Source organism: Sarcophilus harrisii, chromosome 6, assembly GCF_902635505.1.
Source record: "Sarcophilus harrisii chromosome 6, mSarHar1.11, whole genome shotgun sequence".
NCBI lineage: Eukaryota > Metazoa > Chordata > Mammalia > Dasyuromorphia > Dasyuridae > Sarcophilus > Sarcophilus harrisii.
The window spans coordinates 51,271,170-51,293,609 of NC_045431.1; the positions used below are offsets into that span (position 1 = coordinate 51,271,170).

At 34.2% G+C, this 22,440-nt stretch overlaps 1 protein-coding gene across 1 annotated transcript; it reads right to left on the minus strand.

Annotated features, from left to right (window-relative positions):
* Positions 1-7,635: 7,635 nt before the first annotated feature.
* On the minus strand, positions 7,636-21,172 carry LOC100916586 (transmembrane protease serine 11B-like protein). Its single transcript, XM_031943501.1, has 8 exons — positions 21,166-21,172; positions 15,878-15,996; positions 15,709-15,776; positions 12,979-13,022; positions 11,971-12,009; positions 11,579-11,753; positions 8,790-9,071; positions 7,636-7,639 (listed from the first exon to the last, which is right to left on the minus strand). The coding sequence occupies exons 1-8, from the start codon at positions 21,170-21,172 to the stop codon at positions 7,636-7,638; spliced, it is 738 nt and encodes a 245-aa protein (XP_031799361.1).
* Between the last annotated feature and the right edge of the window lie 1,268 nt (positions 21,173-22,440).

Sequence of the window (22,440 nt, forward strand, 5' to 3'; positions counted from 1 at the left end):
AACAGTTTGCCTCATGGTTTTTTTAATCTTTTAATTAGAGAAATTTTTTAATGTAACAACCAAAACAAAGCTGTTTTTAAACAGTTATATCAAATTATATCTTCACAATAAGTAAAATATTTTCATTTTAGAAGAAACTAGGACATCATACTGAGGTAGCTGCAGATGGTCTGCAACATGTTATTCCTAGTCCATCCCTAAATACCAGTGTTTGTGGAAGATAAATATTATCAGTCTCTACAAAAAAAAAAAAAAAAAAAAAAAAGCAGTAAACTATATGTAACTGTGGACAGTTAATGCCAATTTTATGACCCCCAGAGAATTATTGTAGGATTAATAATTTTTGAAACCATTTGTGTGAAAGCCTTAATTATCTATGATCATTTGCTTTTACCATTTTCCAATAGATCTCCACAAAGTCCTATGGGGAAATTACATCTAGTAGTTAAAAACTGACTCTAGTGAATAGTTACCTGTATTTAAAGAATGGCTATATAACAGTATGTAATCTTGTCTGAGAGACAATTCATACTAAATTTTGCCGTTTTAATTTTTTCTCTCTTTTCCTTGGTTCCCCCATTTATTACTAGCAAAACAATTAAATAAATTTCAAAATGAGTAATTAAAAGCAGACACAATCTAAGTTATATTTTAATATATTTAACATCTACTGGTCATCCTGCCATTTAGGGGAGGGGGTAAGAGGTGAAAAATTGGAACAAGAGGTTTGGCAATTGTTAATGCTGTAAAGTTACCCATGCATGTAACCTGTAAATAAAAGGCTATTAAATAAAAATAAATAAATAAATAAATAAAAGCAGACACAAAAGTTATTGATTGTCATTTGTTTAGGTTGCTACGCCCCCTGCTGGGCTAAAAATGAGCCAAATTTCAGGATGAGCTAATGGAAAGATAGGAAATAATGCCAGAGCAACAAATATATTAAGGGAGCCAAAATCTATCTAGAAAAAAAAAAAAAATATATATATATATATATATATATATATATTCATTAACATAGTTATTTGCTTTAAAACAGGAGTTGCTCAGAGGCTGGTCCAGATAGTGTTGTCCAGAAGGTGGGGGCTTATTTAGAAGTGGGAACAGCTAACAACAATTTTAATGTACTTGATCAGATTAATGAATAGCATCCACAAGTCTGAGTGTCCACAGAATATCTGACATAATAAAGTACTTAAATTAATTAAAGTTTATTCTCTTTGACTTTTAATCCAAGAAAGCTGCAGATCCTAGAACACCCTGAAAGAGGGTAAGGGTACAACTATGTAGCAAAATTTGATTATTTGGTTGATAAAGCGATGTGTCATGTTGGATAGAGTAAGGATTTTGGAGACTAGAACATAGCAACTTTGTAGTTCTGATATCTTAGAGAAGTAATTTGATGTCTCTGAGACTTAGGTAACCCTCTATTACAAAGTTTCTTATTTTTGTCAAAATGATGTTTTCACATGTTTAAAGTACAATGTATGTGATAATAAAGGAAACCAAAGGTTAGTGAAAATAAAGATTTTTTTTCTCATTCAAATTCAGAGATCCCCTAAAATTTATAAAAGGGAATTCATGGGCTCCAGGTTAAGGACTCATGTTTTATGACAATATAATATAGAGTGAAAGACAATTTGTTAGAAAACATGAAGACTTATAGACCTATAAGTTAATGTAAAAAAAAAAGTCTATTTTACTGAAAGATTTGGAATTTTCTGACTTGAAAAAGGATTTGAAAAAATAGACTTAGTCCTAAAGAAAAAAAAAAGTCAGTAGGTAATTAAGAATGTTAAATGAATATGGAAAATACAGTTCATACTGAATACCAGCCAGGGTGATTGCTTCAGGGATCCCTTCAAGGATACGGAGCTTATGGGAAATCACTGTGAATGGAAATGCCCACCATCATGTTAACAAAAATGAAAGAGACAGGGATGCGTGTAGAACCTGTAATTTAATGGGTATATAAACTCCCAGAGAAGGAAACTCCCACTACCAATGCAAGTTAGCCCCTTCTCTTCAACTTTAAATCTTAAAGAGTTTTTTTATATTCCTGAGAGACTGTGACTTGTCCAGGGTCTCACACAGCTGAGATGTGTCAGAGGTAGGACTAGAACTTTGATTTTTCTGGCTATAAATCTTTTTCTCTAGCCACTGCTCCATGTTTCCTCTCTAATAAAATTAATTTAAAACGAGCACTTGATATAGTCTTGAAAAGGAAAATAAATCACAAAAGTAGAATTTAGTCAAGGCGAAGAGTAAAAGGAGGTAATCTAGGAAATGCTGCTCTCCTTTGTCTTGAAAGTGTATGGAAACATTATAGATAACATCTGGGGGAGTCAGGAATGCAGCCTGGAAAGGAATGGAGACATGGCTGATTGGGCCTGCTCCTTAAAAATAAAAAAATAAAAAAAACGGTTCTGAAAGGAATAAGCCAAACGTGAGTTTCTCAAGGGGGGAGAGTGCTTCCAAGCTGAAGATCATTGGTCATTGTAGAGAAAGTTCTAAAGAATAAGGACTGTCTGAAGTACTTCACCTTTTCATTGTACATAACTATTATTCCCTGCCTGTCTCCACTCTCCCCTTTAGTAGTTGTTTTGCCTCATTTATTACATTTGATTCTTGAGCCATCTATGCTTCTCTTTGATTCCCAGACAACTTTGGGTAGATATCTCTACCCACCCTGCCTGTTTCTAGTTCTTGATTCATAATCAAAGTAATACTGCCATAGCTCCTTTCCTTTGATTCTATTTAGCATCTTTATAAATTTTCAAACCAGAATATCCCTCCCTGGCCACAACTCTTTTATATAAGTTCCCTCTCATTTTATAAAGAAAGCTGCTTGAGATTAGAGACTATCTTCCTTCTGTTTATATTTCCAGCACCTATGCATGATATAGAGTTGGTGCCTATTAAATGCTCTTTCATTCATTCATGGACTGATTTTATGCTTATGAGTTTCAAGGCATATTGAGCAAAGCTGGCTAAGCCTGGACTTAGCAAATGCAACCAATTCACTCTAATCTATGAAGACAGGAGTACTATTATCTTTTATCTTCTGATTCTTATTATTTTTGGAACAATGGGATATGGGAAAGCTGCTGGAAATTTGCACATCCACAAGACACTTCGTGTTTGCTTTGAATTTTATCATGTATGAAAGTGTGTGTGTTCTTAAAGTGGTAAGTAGAGAGAGTGTGCCCCAGTTTTGGAGGGTGCATTTTTACCTCTGTTCTTGCTATGTCTTCTCAGTAAATATCCTTTCTCAAAGTTAATTGATCTTCATTGCTTATCAGAGATATCCATCCAGTTTTTTTTTAATTGAAGTTCAAATTCCTGGCAATTTGTATTAGGGATGAGGACATCTCAGAATGGACACTAGAGCTGGTACTCTTAGAAAAAAATGCATAGACCTTTAGCAGCATCCCTGGAACATTGAAAAGCTCCAGTTGCAGTAGCTCTAGGGACCCAGTCTACCAGTGGAATTAGCTCAAAGAGTCCCCTGTGTGGGCTCTGAAGCATGAGCACCCATTAATCAGTACTACAGAACATCAAAAACAGCTTAAAGACTTTAAGGAAGAACTTACATTTGGAGTGGTGTAATAGCAGGACATTCAGCTTAGAGTTAGAAGACCCTCATTCAAATCCTGCCTTCTATGCATTTGCTGTGTGACTTGAGCAAGTCACTTCTCTGAAGCTCAAGTAGCAAAGTAGGGAGATTAAAATGAATATGCTCTAAGGATCTGTCTAGCTCTCAATCTATGATGCTATGAAATTCAGTGTATGAATACTAAAGAAATTTTCACAAGTAACTTATAACAATAATGAACATTAGTATCTCAAATTACTTAGAGTTTTGCATACTGCAGATCACAAACAAGGACTTAATGTCTGCTTCCTTGAAAGAGAGAAACACATCTGAGATTGAATAAAATAAGTTAGCAAATGTATTTTAAATAGTGCCAATTAATTTAAAAGAAAGGTTATCATAGAACAACCACCACCACCACAAAATAGTGACCTTGACCAAAAAGCAAGCAGTTTGCTTTTAAATACATTTTAATCACAGAATATTAGACATAATTTGAACCATTTGCTATAAGGCTTCTATTTTATATATTTATTTTTCTCCTTCCCACCTTCCTGTCTTTCTCTTGCAAGAGCACACGCCTAGATAGTGTGTAATCTTTATTTTTTTTTTACATTTGCATTTGATTTTATTTTCTTTCTCAATTACATTGAAACAAAAAATTAATATTTTTTAAATTTTTAAAATTGTGTATTATCTCCTTTTCTTCCTTCCCTCCCCCCTCCTTGAGAAAGCAAGTACTTTTGATATAGATTATATATATTTAGTCATGCAGAACATTTCCATATTAACCACATTTATAAAAAAAATGCAAAACCAAAACCTATAAAGTTTTTAAAATGTTTATAATCTACATTCAGATTCCATTGCTTTCTCTGGAGGTGGATAACATTTTTCCTCATAGGTCCTCTAGAATTGTCTTAGATCATTGTATTTCTAAATATATTTCTTCTTCTTTTCTTCCTCCTCCTGCTCCTCTTTCTCCTCCTTCTCCTTTCACTTTCTTCATCATCATCATCATTGTCATTGTCTTCTTCTTTTGAGGCAATTGGGGTTAAGTGATTTGCTTAGTGTTACATAGCCTTTAAGTGTCTGAGGATAGATTTGAAATCAAGTTCTCCTGAGCCCAGGTAGACATTTTCTTCTTAGAGAAAGTTAATACTATTTACATTTTTCTCTAAAATCTATAGCTTCACTGATGATTTTTTTCTATACTTAATCCACATGACTTTCTTACTCTTGGTATGTAGGAGTAAAAAGTCATAATGTAATGTAAGGAAAAAACTAATAAATCTGAAATCAAAATCCAGTTCAAGCCCTAGGTCTGCCACTAACCAGCTATGAGTTTGGGAGAAAATTATTCTCAGTCTGAGTTCCTCACCTATACAATAGGTACAAAACCTGTCCAGCTTACCCCACCCATATGGTGCTTGTGACGTCATTTCTGTATTTTGTAAAGCATAAAGTACTGCATAATAGGCAGCTGTTGATTATACAATGATAAAAATGGTTGTTCTCTGCTCTAGTATAAATAAAAGTACAAATTAGAAGCCAGCCTTCATATTCAGTGCTGAAAGCACATGCTTTCTTACAAATTAAGTCAATAACAAGAAAGTAAATACTGTATATGCAATCCAACCTCATTAAGGCTTTGGTGGCAATGTTTTACAGTATTAAAAGCTAAAACAGGTTAAGTTATAATGGACAAGAATAGACTTAAATAAATTTCTAAGAGCTGAATGGTTAATATCAAAGGCATTGCCAAATCCTGATATTTATTCAAGGGCAAAGAATTTAAGAAAACATCAGAGATCTGTTTGAAGAATAAATTATAGTCCTAAGGACCATGTTGATCATGTGCGATTAAAAAAAACACACAATATTATAATGAACAAATATTATAATATTCCATGTTTGTGGGATCATGGGAGAGAAAAATATAAAGACTTTTTCCTGACATTTAAAATAAAATTTTAAGTATTGGCATTAAATATTTCCCTTTTCCTCATTCAGATTTCTAGTGATTTTTTAAAAAATATATATTTATTACCTATGTGACCTTGGCAAGTCAATTAGCCTTCCTAGTCTTGAGTTCCCTCCTCAGTAAAAAAGGGATTGTATTAAATTGTTTCTGAGCTCTCTTCCAGAATTAAATCCTATATGACACATTAATGAATGGGCAGTTAGAATATTTAAGTATGACATGATTAAACTAACAATTTAAGTGTCAATCGCATGGTAGACACTGGGAATAAAAAGATTTTTTAAAAAATATAGCATAGTCCCTTCCCTTCTGAGTTTACGTTCTGCTGGAGGTATAAAACGTGTCCCCAGGTAAATATAGCACAAACTATATGGAGTGATGGGAACAAAGGAGAAATCCAGACAAAGTGCTTTGTTTGAGGAGAGCAGTACTGTAGATAGATCTTCATGTAAACTTTTTGTTTGAACAGCCATTAGCTGAAGACACTTTAAAATACACATATGATCTGAAACTATCTTTACAAAATGCTTTTCTCAAATACCAGTCTTGGAAGCAATCCATGAACGATAGGAGGTCACCCGAGTGTAGACACCTGGTTTATTCTTTTTGCCACAATCCTCTCCCCAGCTCACTATTCCAACAAGGAACCAGATTTTTCGAGAATTAGGATGAACCAGTGGCCCTCCAGAATCACCCTAAACACAGGAAGATATATTTGTCATCATAACATTTACTTTTATAACTTCACATTAAGTAAAGCTTCCCAAGGATCCCTGAACTCCCAGGCTTCTGGAACCCCTTGTGATATTAGGAACCCCTTAGGACTTGTGATATTTGGTAGAAGGCCAGCCTCCTTTCTCCTCACTCCCCGTCTTATCTGTTGCTAACTGAAATAATTGGATCAAGCAATGGGGATATTGAAATGGGAAGATAGGAAGTAAAATATTTATTTATTTATTTGATTCTTTGCTGACTTAGAGACTGCTATTTAAATAAAATGGGGATATCTAGGTGCCATCATGGAAAGAATGCTTGGCCTGAAGCCATGAAGGTCTGAATTCAAATTTTACCTCTGGAGCAAGTCACATAATTCCTATTTGCCTTGGCTCCTCATCAAATGAGACTGCCCCAGGGAAGGAAATGGCAAACCACTCCTGTTATCTTTGCCAAGAAAATTCCATGGACAAATCCATGGGAGCACAAAGAGTTGGACATGACTGAATGATGAAACAATAATTTAAATATAAGAAAAGATGCATAAAGAATGGAAGGCCAGCTTTGGAGTCATAAAAAACTTATTTCAAGTCCTTCCCATAAAATCAGTTAATCTCTTGCAACTACTAGCAATTTTCTAAAATTATGATTTATAAATTTACTGATGTAGTGATGTGGAGAGAGGACCACATCACCAGTTTCATATAGATAGATATATCTACATAAAGTGTGTATATGTGTAAATATACATACACACATACAATATGCATATAATCATACATAAATATGTGTGTAAATATACATATATGTCAGTCATAGTAGTAGTAATAACTAGCTTTTATATATCACTTTTAAGTTTTACAAAACACTTTATAAATACCAACTCATTTTGAACCTCACAGCAATTATGGGAGGAACATACTATTCCCTCCCCCCCATTTTATAGGTGAGAAAACCAAGTTTCCTCATCTGTAGATTAAGATTAAGGAATTAAGAGACTTCCCAAGGTTATGCAGACAGTAACTGAATGCAGATCTTCCTGACTACAGGACCTATCTACTATAGCATAGATTACCCTCAGTAAATATAAATATTTATATATGGATTAAAATGATATTTTTGTCAATGCTTTCCATAAGTATCTAAGTGAAATTCTTTATAAAAACTGCCTTTGTACTATTTCTCTCGTTGGTATTGACTTACCTGACAAGCATCAATATGTCCTTCTATGTAACCTGCACATAACATTGTGTCAGATATAAGACCAAAATAGGAATCCTTACTATTGCAAATCTCTGTGTCAATAATTTTCACTGGTGCTTTTTGAAGTAATTTTGGAAATTCACCTAAAAGAAATAAAAATTAGGAAATGAGATTTCTTAAAGAATAATCATAATTGAGAAGAGAAAGCCCTGTTAGCTGGGAGAAGGGAAAAATAAAAACAAAAACAGCACATAATCAAATCACTGATTATTATTAGGATGGCATAAGTTTCTAAGGTTCCACTCTCAGAAGTCATAATTCAGGACTTTAAGCTACTGTGGAATGAACAGTATACTAGGAGTGAGGAAGCCTGGGTTCAAGCCCCAGCTTTCTCATTAACCAGCTCTGGAAATCCTTTTTACTTCTCTGAGTCTCAATTTCCTTGTCTATAAAAGGAAAAAATTAAAACATAATTTTTAAGATCGCTTCCAGTCCTAACAATCTAATTATTTAGAACTTCAGATCTAGGAAAAGACTTTCAGGAATAGAGTCTGAATTATTTTGTTTTCCTAGGACATTCCTCACATCTTGGGGGTGAAGGAAGAAATGAACTATTCAATTCAGCTTATATATATTGTGTCTAGCATATGAGGCATTATGATAAGCTACAGATAGAAAGACAAGGTCCCTTTAACCAAGGGAGTGAGGAGGGGTGTGTGTGTGTGTGTGTGTGTGTGTGTGTGTGTGTGTGTGTAGAATACATTCTTCTAAGGATATGTATATAAGTGTGTGTGAGAGACAGACAGAGAGAGATAGAAAGAGAGAGAGAGAGAGGAGGAAGGGAGGGAAGGAAGGAAGGAGGAGAAGAGGAAGAGACAGAAACAGAGAGAGAAATCATGATTAATTATTGGGGAGGGGGGTGGAGAAGGAAATTTAACTAGACTCAAGCCCACCTTAATCAGACTGCAGAATAGTGATTCAGGTTCTAGATTGTTGACCTGGAAGTTTCAGGACCATTTGGATCTCTTAGGGACAACACTATCTACATCAGTCAACTAGAGATGCTCTGGGATTGTCCTTCCCTGGGGATTGGAGCATAGTAGAGAAATTTGATTTTCTCACGTATGGGCCCAAAAGCTTTTCCCTGTCAGCTCCTAAGTGTCTTGAGAATAGGGGTTGTATTGCTATTTATCTGTGTATTCCCAAAAGCTAAGAAAGTATGTTAACTATATGGATAATATCAATGTTTGTTAAATTCCATTAAATTGAATTTTATCCCAGATATGAAAATACAAATTATTATTGGAACATATACCATCTTTTGAAAGAGCTCCCCATCCTGTCACAACAACATCAGAACCTGGTGGAAAGTTCTGGGTAGCTTCTGGAAGACAAACCCTGTGCACATTGTTTGTGAAAGGGACTGGTTCAGCAAGGAGCACAACAGCTATGTCATCATGATGGGCACGTGGGTTGTAGTTTTCATGAACAATAAAATATTTTATTCTGTTCTTCATGTAGGGAGGTTTTACCACAGTTCCAAAGCTGACAGTCCATTCTGATATATTTTTGTGCCTAAAGAAACAAAAATGGTATCTTTAGCCTTTTATTAATAGGATGCAATGGCCTTAAGTAATGGTACACAACAACAGTAGATTGGTTTGAGATAGAACCCAACCACCGATTTTCAAAGATTTTTGCCTTTCAGATATCTCATGGTGGGAGAGAGGACCATATATAAAATGCATCACAAATTTATCAACATCCTTATAAATTAGCCCCAAGCATTAAAAAAAAAATTGTAGTTTTTGGTAGCTTGGAGAGATCATAAAGATCCTTCAGTGTACATATGAGGGAATTGAGACCCAAAGACTTCTCTTAGATCACATAGCAAAACCAATTTAGAATCCATAAATCTTGACTGGTGTCACGAATAACTTTTTCTTTGTATCATAGCTCTTCTAAAGTTAACTATATTGAAGATTTTTCTGTAGGATCACATCTAATCTTACTGCAAAGGAGAGTTTTATTGGACTTTTCCTTCATGTTTTATGGTCACAAATTAAAAAATTAAAATGTCTCTATTGCTTAACACTCTTGTTTAGTTACTGGGAATATCACTTGTCCCCAAGCCATCTTCATACATTTAACTTTAGTCATCACCAGAGTTGGGTTGGAGGGAAGGAGGAAGGCTGTAAGTATTTATATAATGCCTTATATGTGCCAGGCAGTGTTCCTTATACTTTGTAAATATTATGTCATTTACTCTTCACAACAGCATTGTAAAATGGGGGCTGTTATTACCCACATTTTATAATTAAGAAAACTCAGGCAGACAGGGTTAAGTGATTTCCTCAGGGTCACATAGCTAGTGAATGTTTATAACTACTCTTATGCCTCAGGGGGCATTGAGTTATTCCATAGCCAGGATTTCCAACCTATCACATTTTACTCTTAGTTCTTTTTAATATTATTTTATTTTCCCCCAGTTACATGTAAAAGCGATTTTTAAGATTCATCAGATTTTTTTATGTTATGAATTCCAAATTCTGCATTCCTTCCCCTACAGTAAGCAATTTGATGTTATACTTGTGTAATAATAAAAAACATTTCCCTATTAATCATTTTGTGAGGAAGAGGGAGGGGACAGAGGGAGAGGAGACAGAGAGGAAAGAAGGAAGGAAGGAAGGAAGGAAGGAAGGAAGGAAGGAAGGAAGGAAGGAAGGAAGGAAGGAAGGAAGGAAGGAAGGAAGGAAGGAGGGAGGGAAGGAGGGAGAGGGAGAGAGGGAGGAAGGGAGCAAGGAAGGAAGGAAGGAAGGAAGGAAGAAAGGAAGGAAGGAAGGAAGGAAGGGAGGGAAGGAGGGAGGGAGGGAGAGAGGGAGGAAGGGAGGAAGGGAGGAAGGAAGGAAGGAAGGAAAGAAGGAAGGAAGGAAGGAAAGAAGGAAGGAAGGAAGGAAGGAAGGAAGGAAGGAAGGAAGGAAGGAGAAGAGAAATCATGTTTTTCAGTTTGTATTTAGATGACATCAGTTCTTTCTCTGGCTGTGGATAACATTTTTCAACATGAGTCCTTTAGATTGACTTGAGTTATTGTATTGCTGAGAATAGCAAAGTCATTCAGAGCTGTTCATCATATAATATTGCTGTTACTGTACACAATGTTCTCCTGGTTCATATCACTTCATTTTGTATCAATTAATGAAGAATTTCCCAAGTTTTTCCAGAAATCATCCTGCTTGTAATTTTTGATAAAAAAAATAATATTGCATTATAGCCATATACTATAACTTGTTCTACCATTCCCCAATGATGTACATCCTCTCAATTTCTAATTCTTAGCCACCACAAAAAGAGCTACTATAAATATTTTTGTACAAATAGTCCTTTTCCCTTTCTACTTTTATCTCCAGAATAAAGACATACTAGTGGTATAGCTGGATCAAAAATGTGTAGTTTTATAGTCCTTTGGGTATAGTTGCAAATTGTTATTCAGAATGGTTGGATTAGCTCACCACTCCACCTATCCCAGTTTTCTCACATTTTCTCCAACATGTGTCATTTTTTCTTTCATCAGAGTAGCCAATCTGATGGGTATGAGGTATTACTGCAGAGTTGTTTTAATGTGCTATGTGATCTAAGAGAAGTTCTTGGGTCTCAGTGATTTAGAGCATTTTTTTCCTATGATTATAAATAGTTTTGATGCCTGAAAACTGCCTATTCATATTCTTTGACCATTTGTCAATTAGGAAATGACTTAAATTATTATAAATTTGATTAGTTGCATATATATTTTAAAATGAGACTTTTATCAGATATTTGCTGTAAAAATTTTTTAACTCATTTCCCCAATTTCCTTCCAATCATCATTGGTTTTGTTTGTGCAAAAACTTTTTAAATTTTACATAATCAAAATTATCCATTTTACATTTTCTAATGCTCTCCCTGTCTTGTTTGGTCCTAAATTCTTCCCTTATCATAAATTTGAAAGGTCACCTATTCCATCCTCTCTTAACGTGTTTATGGTAACAGCTTTTACGTCAAAGCCATGTACCCATTTTGACTTTATCTTGGTATATATCACTTACTCTTTAAAACAATGAGCTGCAGTCACCAGCCATCTGTTGCTAATCAAAGTTGCCCCACAATAGTGTCTGTCCTTGACCTTGAGGCTAGCTTGCCATGGCCATTCCCCTTCCTGAGCTGCAGATCCTCCTTTAATTCTGTCATATGCAGAGGACATTTTTGCTCTCCTCCCACAGCCTGTCAGAAAGAAATAATCAATTGGTTGCCTCAAAAGCAGCAATATATAAGCTTCTTTAATTATGCTACAGAGCCACAGTAGAAATAATTTATGTTCTCTCAGGAGGTTTTAGGAAATGGTTATACTCTTTTCAATAGGAACTTTCTTCTTTGCGCTGTAATTTCAAAACACTATTATGTATTATCATTATTATTATTTTAAATTTTCTCAACTTACATTTGTTGACTGTATTTTCAGCATGGACTTTACTGACTTCTGAAATAGAAACAAATACAGGATAAGTTTAACACAAGGCAAATATTTCTGCTGACTTCAGTTTCTCTAAATCATTATGTCCATGACGTGGGGTACATCAGGGTCAGAATTCCAAGGCACATCAGAAGAGAGCATCAGTTCAGGAGAATGAGGATTCTTTAAGATGACAGGGATTTGGGTTAGTGTCTGTATGTGTCTGTGTGTGTGTGTGTGTGTGTGTGTGTGTGTGTGTGTGTATATATATATATATATATAGTGCCTTTCCATAGGCTGTCTCCAATGATTGGAAGACACTGCCTCCTTATGTCCAGCTCATAGAATCTTTAGCTTCCTTCAAGTTTCATCTCGGTGTCACCTCCTATCAAAAGCTTTCCTGATCCACTTAGATATTAATGGACTTTCTCTTTTCAAATTGTTTTCCTTAACTGTGTAAATCGGGTAACCTGAAGCAGAATGTAAATTTCTTTGAGAAAAAGTAAGATTTTGCTTTTTGATTTGGGTTTGCATCACAAGACAATTCCACAGTATTTTATACATAATAAGAGCTCATCAATGTTTGTTGAATTGAACTGAATCAGACTGAGCCTAGCACTGTCTCCCAGGGTGAATGTACAATATGAATATATCTTGAATTCATATTTTCATTTAGAGTTCTTGTATAAATTATCAAGAATGGAATCTTGTTCCTAATTTTCCTACATGGTAGTACTACCACTATAAATGTTAACATCTGTTTGTTGCTTTAGAATGTACAAAGCACTGTAAATTAATTATCACATTTAATCCTCACAACAGTCATGTGAAGTAGGTGCTATTATTATCCCCATTTTACAGATTAAAAAAACTGAAACTAAAAGAGATTAAGTGACTTGCCCAGGTGACTTGACTGATGGAGAATTTGGATTTGTGTCTTTCTGACTCCAAGTCTAGTGCTCTAGCCAATTAGGTGACACTATTCCACCTCCTTACTGAAGTGAGCTGTGATAATGTATACCTGAGACTTCTTGAGACCCCTGCCAAAATTGCAATAAAAAAGGGGGGGCTAAAAGATTCCTCTATCTATTCTAAATTGACTGAGAATATAGTATATAAAGGCATATTAGTCAAGTGTAAGAAATGTATCAAGATCATTCATGCATTTATTTATTTAGGCAATATTCATTGGGCATCTATAAGGCATAATACAATATGCTAGGAGGTGATGTGGGAGATTTTAAGTATTATCTCACATAATAATGAGGTTAATACCCTCTTTGTAGAATGTCATGAGTTGGAGAAGGGATAGTGAAGGGGAGGGTGATCCAGGTACTGAGTATAAGGGGGGGGGGGGGGGTGGTTAGTGATTCATACTAATTTTGGCTGTCCAATGATAGAGCAGTGACCTTATTTGTATTGCCAAGTTTAGGGTCAAAATAATGGTGGCTAGAATCCTATCAACAGAATGAAGCACAGAGAGAATGACATAAATGAATGACAGATAAGACACTTGCCTGTAAGCTTAAGGGAAGAGGGATCTGAAGTTAAGGATGCAGTGTTATTCTTTAGCACATGATATAAGATACTTCCAATTTTTCTTCTTATAATAGCTTTCTTTCCCAGGGGAGACTTAAACATGAGCCAAATATCTACTGTCACACCATCAGAGCTTGGGCTGGAAAAAAAAAAAATACAAGTTGTTCAATAGGTTGGAAGAGGCAGTTTCCACTGCATGAGCTCTGCTCTAATGCTTCTTGATTGATTCAGAAAATGTTTCTGGAGGAAAGCAATTTTAGCTCAAAATAAAGACAAAGTTCCGATAATCAGCACTATCTGAAAATGAAATAGGATGCCTCAGGAAGCAATACAATGAATTTCCCATCACTGAAGATGTTTATAAGCTGAGTCTGTAGACTGACCCTTGTGGGCATAATATCTGTAATACTGCAAATCAAATGTGAGATTTGGATAGGGACTGAATCAAATGACCTTTGAAATCCATTCTAATGCTAAAATTATATGAGTAGATGATTCAATTCCTCAAATCTATGAGATGTTCATACAGAGATGTTATGAATATATATGCCCACATATGTATTTATATTTATATCCATTAGTCAATGGCAAAAAAGTACTTAGATTTATTAATATTCCAAGGTTGATGGATATAGGTTAGAGGAATATAAGAAAAGATGTGATTTAGATATAAACTGAGATCAACTATTCATCTATTCATTCAACAAAGATTTATTATACACCCAAGGAAAAAACATTGGACTAAGTGTCATGGAAGACACAGAATAAATAAATAAATACTGCCTGCTCTCAGTCAATCAGGAGAAATCAAACATGTCTGCAAATAATTATAATACAAGGGAGAATGTGACATATTAGTATTCATCTTTACATCACCCAAAAAGCTAAGTGTAGTACCGTACACATGACAAGAATTCAACAGTGATTTGATGGATGAATGGATGAGATTTATGAGCAAAGTTCTCTGGGAATTCAAAAGAAGGAAAGATCCCTTTTAGTAGAGGGTTTAGCAAATAAGCCTGGAGGTAGTGTTGTGGATTTATTGGGGGGAAGGAGGAGAAGAGAAAGAAAGGGAAAGGGAATGAAGATAATCTTTATTGCCAGTAAATCATTAGCCTGTCCACCTTTCTGAGATTGTCTATAGATAACAGATCAAATCAAGGAAAACCAGAACTTTTGGACTAGTGTTTGTTTAAAGTTGGTCCATTTTTACTTCAGTTACAAAGCTGAAAGAGGGGCCAGAGACTCAGGGAGACTTCCATGTAGGAGAACAGTGTTCATTCTAATGCTGTTTTGGTAGCTGCCTGAAATCTTGGGCAGGGAAAGGACGGGGGGGACATAGTGTGGTAACATATCCCCATAGCATACTGTTTGTGACTTGCTAAGGATTATGCAATCACATGGTCATTTAGGCCAGAATTGCATTTTTTTTTTTAATTTGTTGTAAAGGATACACAGCATCTTGAAAATGCAAATGTTTCTTCTCTATTCTGAAACAATCTTAGAGAGAGGAAGTTATAGTCTTCTCCAAGGTGCTTAATAGAAATCTTAAACATTCAAAGCATAAAATAAACATGGATAATTAAAAATCAACTTATATCAAATTAAAAAATCAAAATAACTAGCATGTTTAAGGCATTTTAAGGTTTCCAAAGAGTTTTACAAATAACATTTCATTTAATCCCCTCACCAACCTTATAAGATTGATGCTATCATTCTAATTTTACAAATAAGGATACTGAGGCTAAGAGGTTCAATAACTTGCCTAGGACCACCCAGCTAGTGTTCTGATTCCAAGTATAGCACTCTATCCACTAGCGATCTAGCTCCTCTATATAATATTGCATCAAAGCCAGAGATAAAAAAAAATAAGTATTTGTGATTATGTGAATCATTTATGCTGTGAACATGTGAACACCCATTTATGATATGTCTTTCCCAATTTATCATTTGACAATTGAGCATTAAATTATTCACACCTCCCAAGAAGGGTATTCTTATTTCAAGTAATGACACTAGACATTAGACAGCCACTTAGGCTAATGCCAGACATCATTAGCCTCTTATTGAATATTAACTGTAAAATGTAGCTAACATTTTCCTACAGAAAGATCTTGCAATACAAGGACTTGTATGATAAGCTAATCACTTTTCAGGCTATTTGTTCCTGAATAAAACTTGACTTACGACAGTTTGATGACTTGAGAGTTGATATAATGATTGTGTATGCTAGAAGCTTGAAATGCATCAATCATCTATTAAAAAGAAAAAGATAAATTAATAAGTCAACTCCAATTTCATATTCATAGTTCAAGAGAATTTATAATGAGGTAAGTAAAAGCAAGCCCTGACTTACCCGAGTCTCAATCATTTTGCTCAGAGCTGCAGTTTCTTCAGAAGTCTCTTTTTCATAATTGCTATTATATGGAATATCTTTTACTTTAAAATTCCCTTGATAGTAGTAGGTTTTATTTTCTATGAGAGAAAGAAATGATAATGGGACTGTTTAATTGGAAGGAAGCCCAAGTCCAGAATCCACCAAGAAAAAAAAGTGTATATATATATATATAGAGAGAGAGAGAGAGAGAGAGAGAGAGATGTAATATAAATGTTGTGTGTGTGTGTGTGTGTGTATATATATATATGTATGTATTTAAGTACGTATGTATATAATGTGTGTATGTGTCCAAGATATTCAATTTAGTAAGTGGCTCTATTATGCTCTAGAAATCTATTCATCCTGGAACTCATTCAGTCCCTGTGATGAAGTAAGTACCTTCCGCCCCTCTGGCCTCTCCCTCTGATTGGATAGTTCCTCCTAGAATCCCCAAAACAACATGATTTTCATTCCTCTCCAGACTGCTTACAAGACTTTTTTTTTCACCGTGCTCTCCCCCATTTCCTCTCCCCCAAGCTAATTCCTTTTCATTTTCTTTTCATGTATCATCTTCCCCATGAGAATATAAATTTCTTTTAGGTGGGGACTGCCTTTCTTTCTCTTTTTAATTGTATTCCTAGAACTTAGCTCAGTGCCTGGCGAGTTAGTAAGTGCTTAAAAAGTGCATGATGACTGACTGAAAATTAAAGGTGAACAAATAAACACATATGGATTATCTGTAGACTAAGTCGTAACACCAAACAAGCAGGATGGAATATTTCCCATGGTCCCAAGTACAGTAGAACAAGAAATCCAACATGGGTAAGTTGGATAAAAATTTAAAGAATAAAGATTAAAAGAAGTTTATTGTTATTTAATCCTTTCAATTGGGTCCAATGCTTCATGACCCTGTTTGGGGGTTTTACTGGAGGGTTTGACATTTCTATCTCCAATTCATGTTACATTTCAGAAACCTGAGATAAACAGAGTTAAGTAACTTGCCCAGGATCATACACCTATAAGTGTCTGAGACTGCATTTGAACTCAGATCTTCCTGATTCCAGATCCAGGAGGCTATCTATTGTACTACCCTCCCAAATGTTCATTGTTATCTACATATTACCTACATGTTGTCTACATATTAATAACTCACCTTTATATAATACTTTTATACTTTCAAAATGTTTATGTGTATTAGCTCAGCTGATCCTCATAACAACCCATGAAGGTTTTATTGTTATCTATATTTTACAGAAGTGATATATGTCTTAGATAAATTTTCTACTAGAATCAAGCAATATTGAGTACCTGTGGTGCAACTAAGATTATTTTTATTCCAAAAGAAGCCACCTTTGCTAGTGCAGTAATGAAGTAAGAAAAACTTGGGTTTGAATCCCATCTCATTTTTGTGTAACCTTGAGCAATTTTTTTTGTTTATAAATTATAATTTGTAATATCTGTAATAATTACTTTATAAGATTATTGAGGGAACCCAAAATATGATGAAATAAAAATGTTTTGAAAATTTTAAAGCATTTTATAAATTTCAATTATTGTTATCATCTTAAAACACTGGAGAAATACATGAGAATTGTTAGACATGGCCTTTGCCTTAAGAAGGCTGGTTAGGAAATTAGAATAACAAAGGCAAAAACAATTAGAAGGCAGTTTAAGTACAACTAAAGGCAAAATATGGTATGGGACTTTAATAAAGCAATTCAATAATAGAAGAATTGAGAAGGAAGAGCTGTCTCAGAGATTATTGTGACATTGATTTGAACATGAGATAGTATAATGATGCTATGAATGTGCATTACAATAAACAACAGGTTACATAAACAATGACAGAGGATTAACTCTATGTAATAGAGTGTTAAAAATGGAGAGTTTGAAGAATCAAATTGTTAGGACAGACTATAAATTCAAAAAGAGCCTGCTACATGTGAGGCATTGTATTTGTGGATAAAAAGACAAAAATGAAGTCATTCTTGCACTCAAAGGGAAATAAATATTCATTTAGGACCACAGACTTCAAGGTAGAAAAGGTTTGAGAGGTAATTTTGTACAATCATTTAATTTTACAAATAAAATATAATTTTACAAACCAAGACTCAGAGAAGTTACAGCTAGTGAGTGTTGGAAGCAAGACCTTGATCTTCTGATTGAAAAACTAACAATTTAATATAGAGGAAGAACAAAGCTACAGAGCTGGTGAATAGAGCCATAAGGTACTAAATGGATAAGCAGTGATACTGGGTTCCAATGTGATTCCAGAATTAGAGGGTAAAAAGATAAAATTTTGGTGAGAAGATAGTGAGTGAAAAAAATACTTTAGGTGAGAAGAATAGAGAGTGAGGTGAATTATGAAAACTCTGCCTGAAATAGTGGGCTAGGTGGGGGCAATCAGTAATGAAAACAGGGGTTTCCAGAATAGTAGTTCCAGAGATGAAAGTGCTAATGAGGTGAGAGTATTGGAATTAAAGATCCCCCCAAAGAACTTGAAATGGCAGTTTTCCAAAGTTATTACTAATAAGAAAGACAAAAGCCACATCTTATTTCTAGCAGGGAAAACTTTTCAATGATCAACATAAAGTATGTGATGCTTGTAATTTTGTTATGACAAATGCTTTCTGTCTATATATTCAGTGTATATACTGTATATGTGTATATAGTTATACATATACAGTATAGTTATATATACACAATATATAGTATATACTTTTTAATACATACAGTTATATATACAGCATAAACTGTTATATATATATATATGAAGTATATAGTATATACTGTATAGCTTATATAGTTATATACACTACCTTCTAGAAGAAAAATTAAGGGACTTAATGTCTCTACTATTCAGGTTATCAGGGAAAATCAACTGTTCTTTAAAAATAAATGAAAAATGCCAACTGGAAAAATTTTGCCCATCCATCGATGAATGGCCAAATTGTGATAAATGAATGTAATAGAATATTACATGCATTTCAAAAAGTGACTGAAAAATATAGAGAAGTATGTGAAGACATAATATTGATGTAAGCAAAACTGAAGAAACAATGTACACAATGATTGTACCTGTGTAAATGAAAAGAACAATAGCAAGAGCAAAACTAAAACTGAATGATGAGTAATTATAATGATAAAATTTCAAATAAGAGGTGAGAAAATTCATCTCCCCGGATTCTTTGCGGAAATAAAGGAACTATAAGAGCAGAATACTGCATATGGTTTGAGGATAAATTTAAAGACTGGTAAATTTTGCTTAATTGTTTTTGGTTTTTCTTGGAAGGGGAAAAAGGGAAGATTTACAGTAAAATAAGGGTAATATAAAATCAAAAAGTATCAAAATGTTTTAAAATAAAAATTTCAATTAAAAAAAGGATTTCAATATAAAAACAAAGAAAAAAGAGAGGAGGATTTAGATCTAAATTAGTAAGTTGCTTGTGTGAGGGGCGGGAAATGGAAGTAAATGATACAAACAAAAAAAGAAATAAAAGGACCACTGATTTCTTAGAACTAAGGAAGAGTTATGAGGCTCTTCTCAAAGAGGAAGGAGTTGGACCCTCTAAGGAGAAGCAGCTGTTTGTCTTCCAGAAAATGATGACATTAGGTTCACAGGTGAATGACAAGTAAAAGATTATTCAGGAAATATTATAGAAAATAAAACACAAGTAGCACTCATTAGTGACTTCCTCCTTAATGATATCAAAATAGCTATTTGTCAACTTGATAGCAACAAAAAAAAAGATAACTATCTTCAGGGGGTATGTTTAAGATGTGACAAAGATCCTCCTGAGACATGTCAAATTGAATGATTAGTAAGCACTTTGGGTGATTTATATCTACAAAAATGATACTAGCAGAAAAATATTTAAGAAGGATTGCTAAAGATTATGACTTCCTGAGTAATAAATTGAAGAATTTAGGGGAACGAGTGGTGTTTACATCACTGCTCCCAAAGAGAAGTCTGGGACGTAAGAAAAGAAATGCAGATTTGGGAAGTTAGAGAAATGTAATATGAATAAATATAATCTTACAATTGAGTTCAGAAAATGAGCCTTCTCAAGTATAACAAGGCAAAAAAGATCTGGAAGTTTAGTGAACTAACCATTTAATATGTCAACAGTGTGAAAATCAATGCATTCTGATCTAGCTCCCATATTATTATAACTCTGTAGATAAATATAAGAGAATCACTGAAGGTTTTGAGATAACTAAATGACTTCTCTATGATCATAGAAATAATAAAAAAAATTAGAAACCAAATTTGAACCCAGGGTTTTCTGATTCCAAATGCATGAGAGTTAATACATGATAGTGTTTTTATTGTGACATATTGATAAAATACATGTTTTCATGACCTTAGACTGAATTTGATGAGGTACACTTAGCAGAACTAGTGAAGTTATAGTCCTACTACAATCTTTTCTAGACAAATAATATGTATTGTATTTAGTTATTAACATTATTTAGGAAGATTATTGATAAGCTGAAAAGTGTCCAGAGCAGTACAATTAGGATGGCAAATGGCCTTGAGATCATACTGCATGAAAATAGATTGATAAAAGTGAAGGATATTAAAAATGTGAAATAGAAGTCCTTGGGGGAAGAGGTAGAAGCATTATATTGAGGGACTATCATGTGGATGGTAGTTTAGACTTGTTTTACATGGCCTTAGGGGGCAAAAATAGGAGCAAGAGTTAGAAGTTGTATAGAGACAAATTTAGACTTGATGGTAAGGAAAATTTTTCTAACAATTAGAGATATCCAAAAATATGCTGCCTCAGGTCATTTGTTGGATATCTCCAAGTCAGGGTTTTGGTCAGAATGAAGATGAATACAACGATCTCTGAGGACCTTTATCAATGCTGATACTTTAGGAATATGAATAATAATGGCTGACACTTATACAGAATCTTATATTTATAAAATGCTTTATATGCATCATCTTTTAGTATCCCTTTTAAAATGCTGTGAGTCAATTACTGAGTTACTCTTGGTCAGAAACTTACTCAGTGAAAGAAGTAGTATTTTCATGCAGATTTCTCCTGGCTACAATACTTAAGAAATTCTATCGTGTCTATAATGGCAGGTTACAGTTATGGCAGTATGTAGGATAGGCTAGTCCTTTAAAGGAGCAAGAATGGCATTGGTGTCCTTGCTTCCTGAAAATAAAAGTGCTAACCAAATGGAAATTCAGAAGTTTTATCTCAGTTCCTGTTGCCCTTTAAGGAATGAATATCTTTTTTATCCAGTATACTTACCTGCCATGATGACTATGGGGATCAAGGAGTAGCTGATTTTTATTGTATCTTTTAGTTGATTTTTTTATTCTCTTATCTTTACATTTTTGTTGTATTTTATGATACATGACTATTTTAACTGATGAACTTGAATCTTTGGACAGCTATATTAGGCTTAGACCCAAATAACCATACTGCTTTTCCAACTCCCATAGGATTTGATACCTAGGTTATATAAAAATTATATTGCTATTAAATACATCTATATGTATATATTCATATCTATATTTTATGTATACATAATTATAAATATACATTGCATATATATTTATAATTATATTTCTATTATATGTGTATGTGTGTATACTCTTATAATTACTCACTTGTTCACATGGCTAGTGTCAGAGACGGCATTCAAACCCATGTCTCTTCTGAATCCATGTCTACAACACTTTTCATTACAGCACTCTCACTCCCAAATAGTTAATTACATTTATATAGCACATACAAGATAATTTCTATCTCTTCTCTTCTCTCTTCATTCTCTTGGAGAATTGATCAGCTTCTGTGGGCTCAATTATCATTTCTATGCAGATGATTCCCAAAACTACATATCTACCTCTTATCTTTCCCCTAGATCAGCTTAACCAATTGCTTCTTTGACATGTCACTTGGGCAGCCATATCCCAAACAAACTCTTTATATTTTATCCCTAAATCCACTCCTCCTCCAAATTTCATTGTTTCAGTTAAGGGAATCACTATTCTTCCAGTCCCTCAAGTTTGTGATCTCAATTTATTACGTAATCCTCATTTTTTCTCTCTCACCACCTCGTATCCAATCAGTCACCCAGTCTTTTAAACGCTACATTCCATATCTATTACATGTATTTCCTGCTCTTCATTCACAGATGTATATTGGAACAGTGGGCTCAGGAAACATTTAATTAATTATTCAGGTTTTGTGGAACATATACTATAGCCTTCTATATCTGAGAATAAGGTTTTGATTCCTTACTCTTCATTAAGTTTTTCAGTGTGCTTTCAGAAGTTTGTTGGTGCATTCATTATGTTTTTTTTTTTAATTTTTCTGTGGGATTCTTTGTAGAATGAATCACAGCTCAGAAGGGGCTAAACCAAAACTATTTCAAGGATTAGGTGTGAGTAACTAACTGGTTTTGTATAGAATTAATCTCTATGCCAAACCTGGAAGAGCAAGTTCAGAAAAAAAGTTTGGGAACAATGCCCTGGGTGTGGCTACAGCCAGTGGAATTATTGCATCTAATTTCTGCCAAGC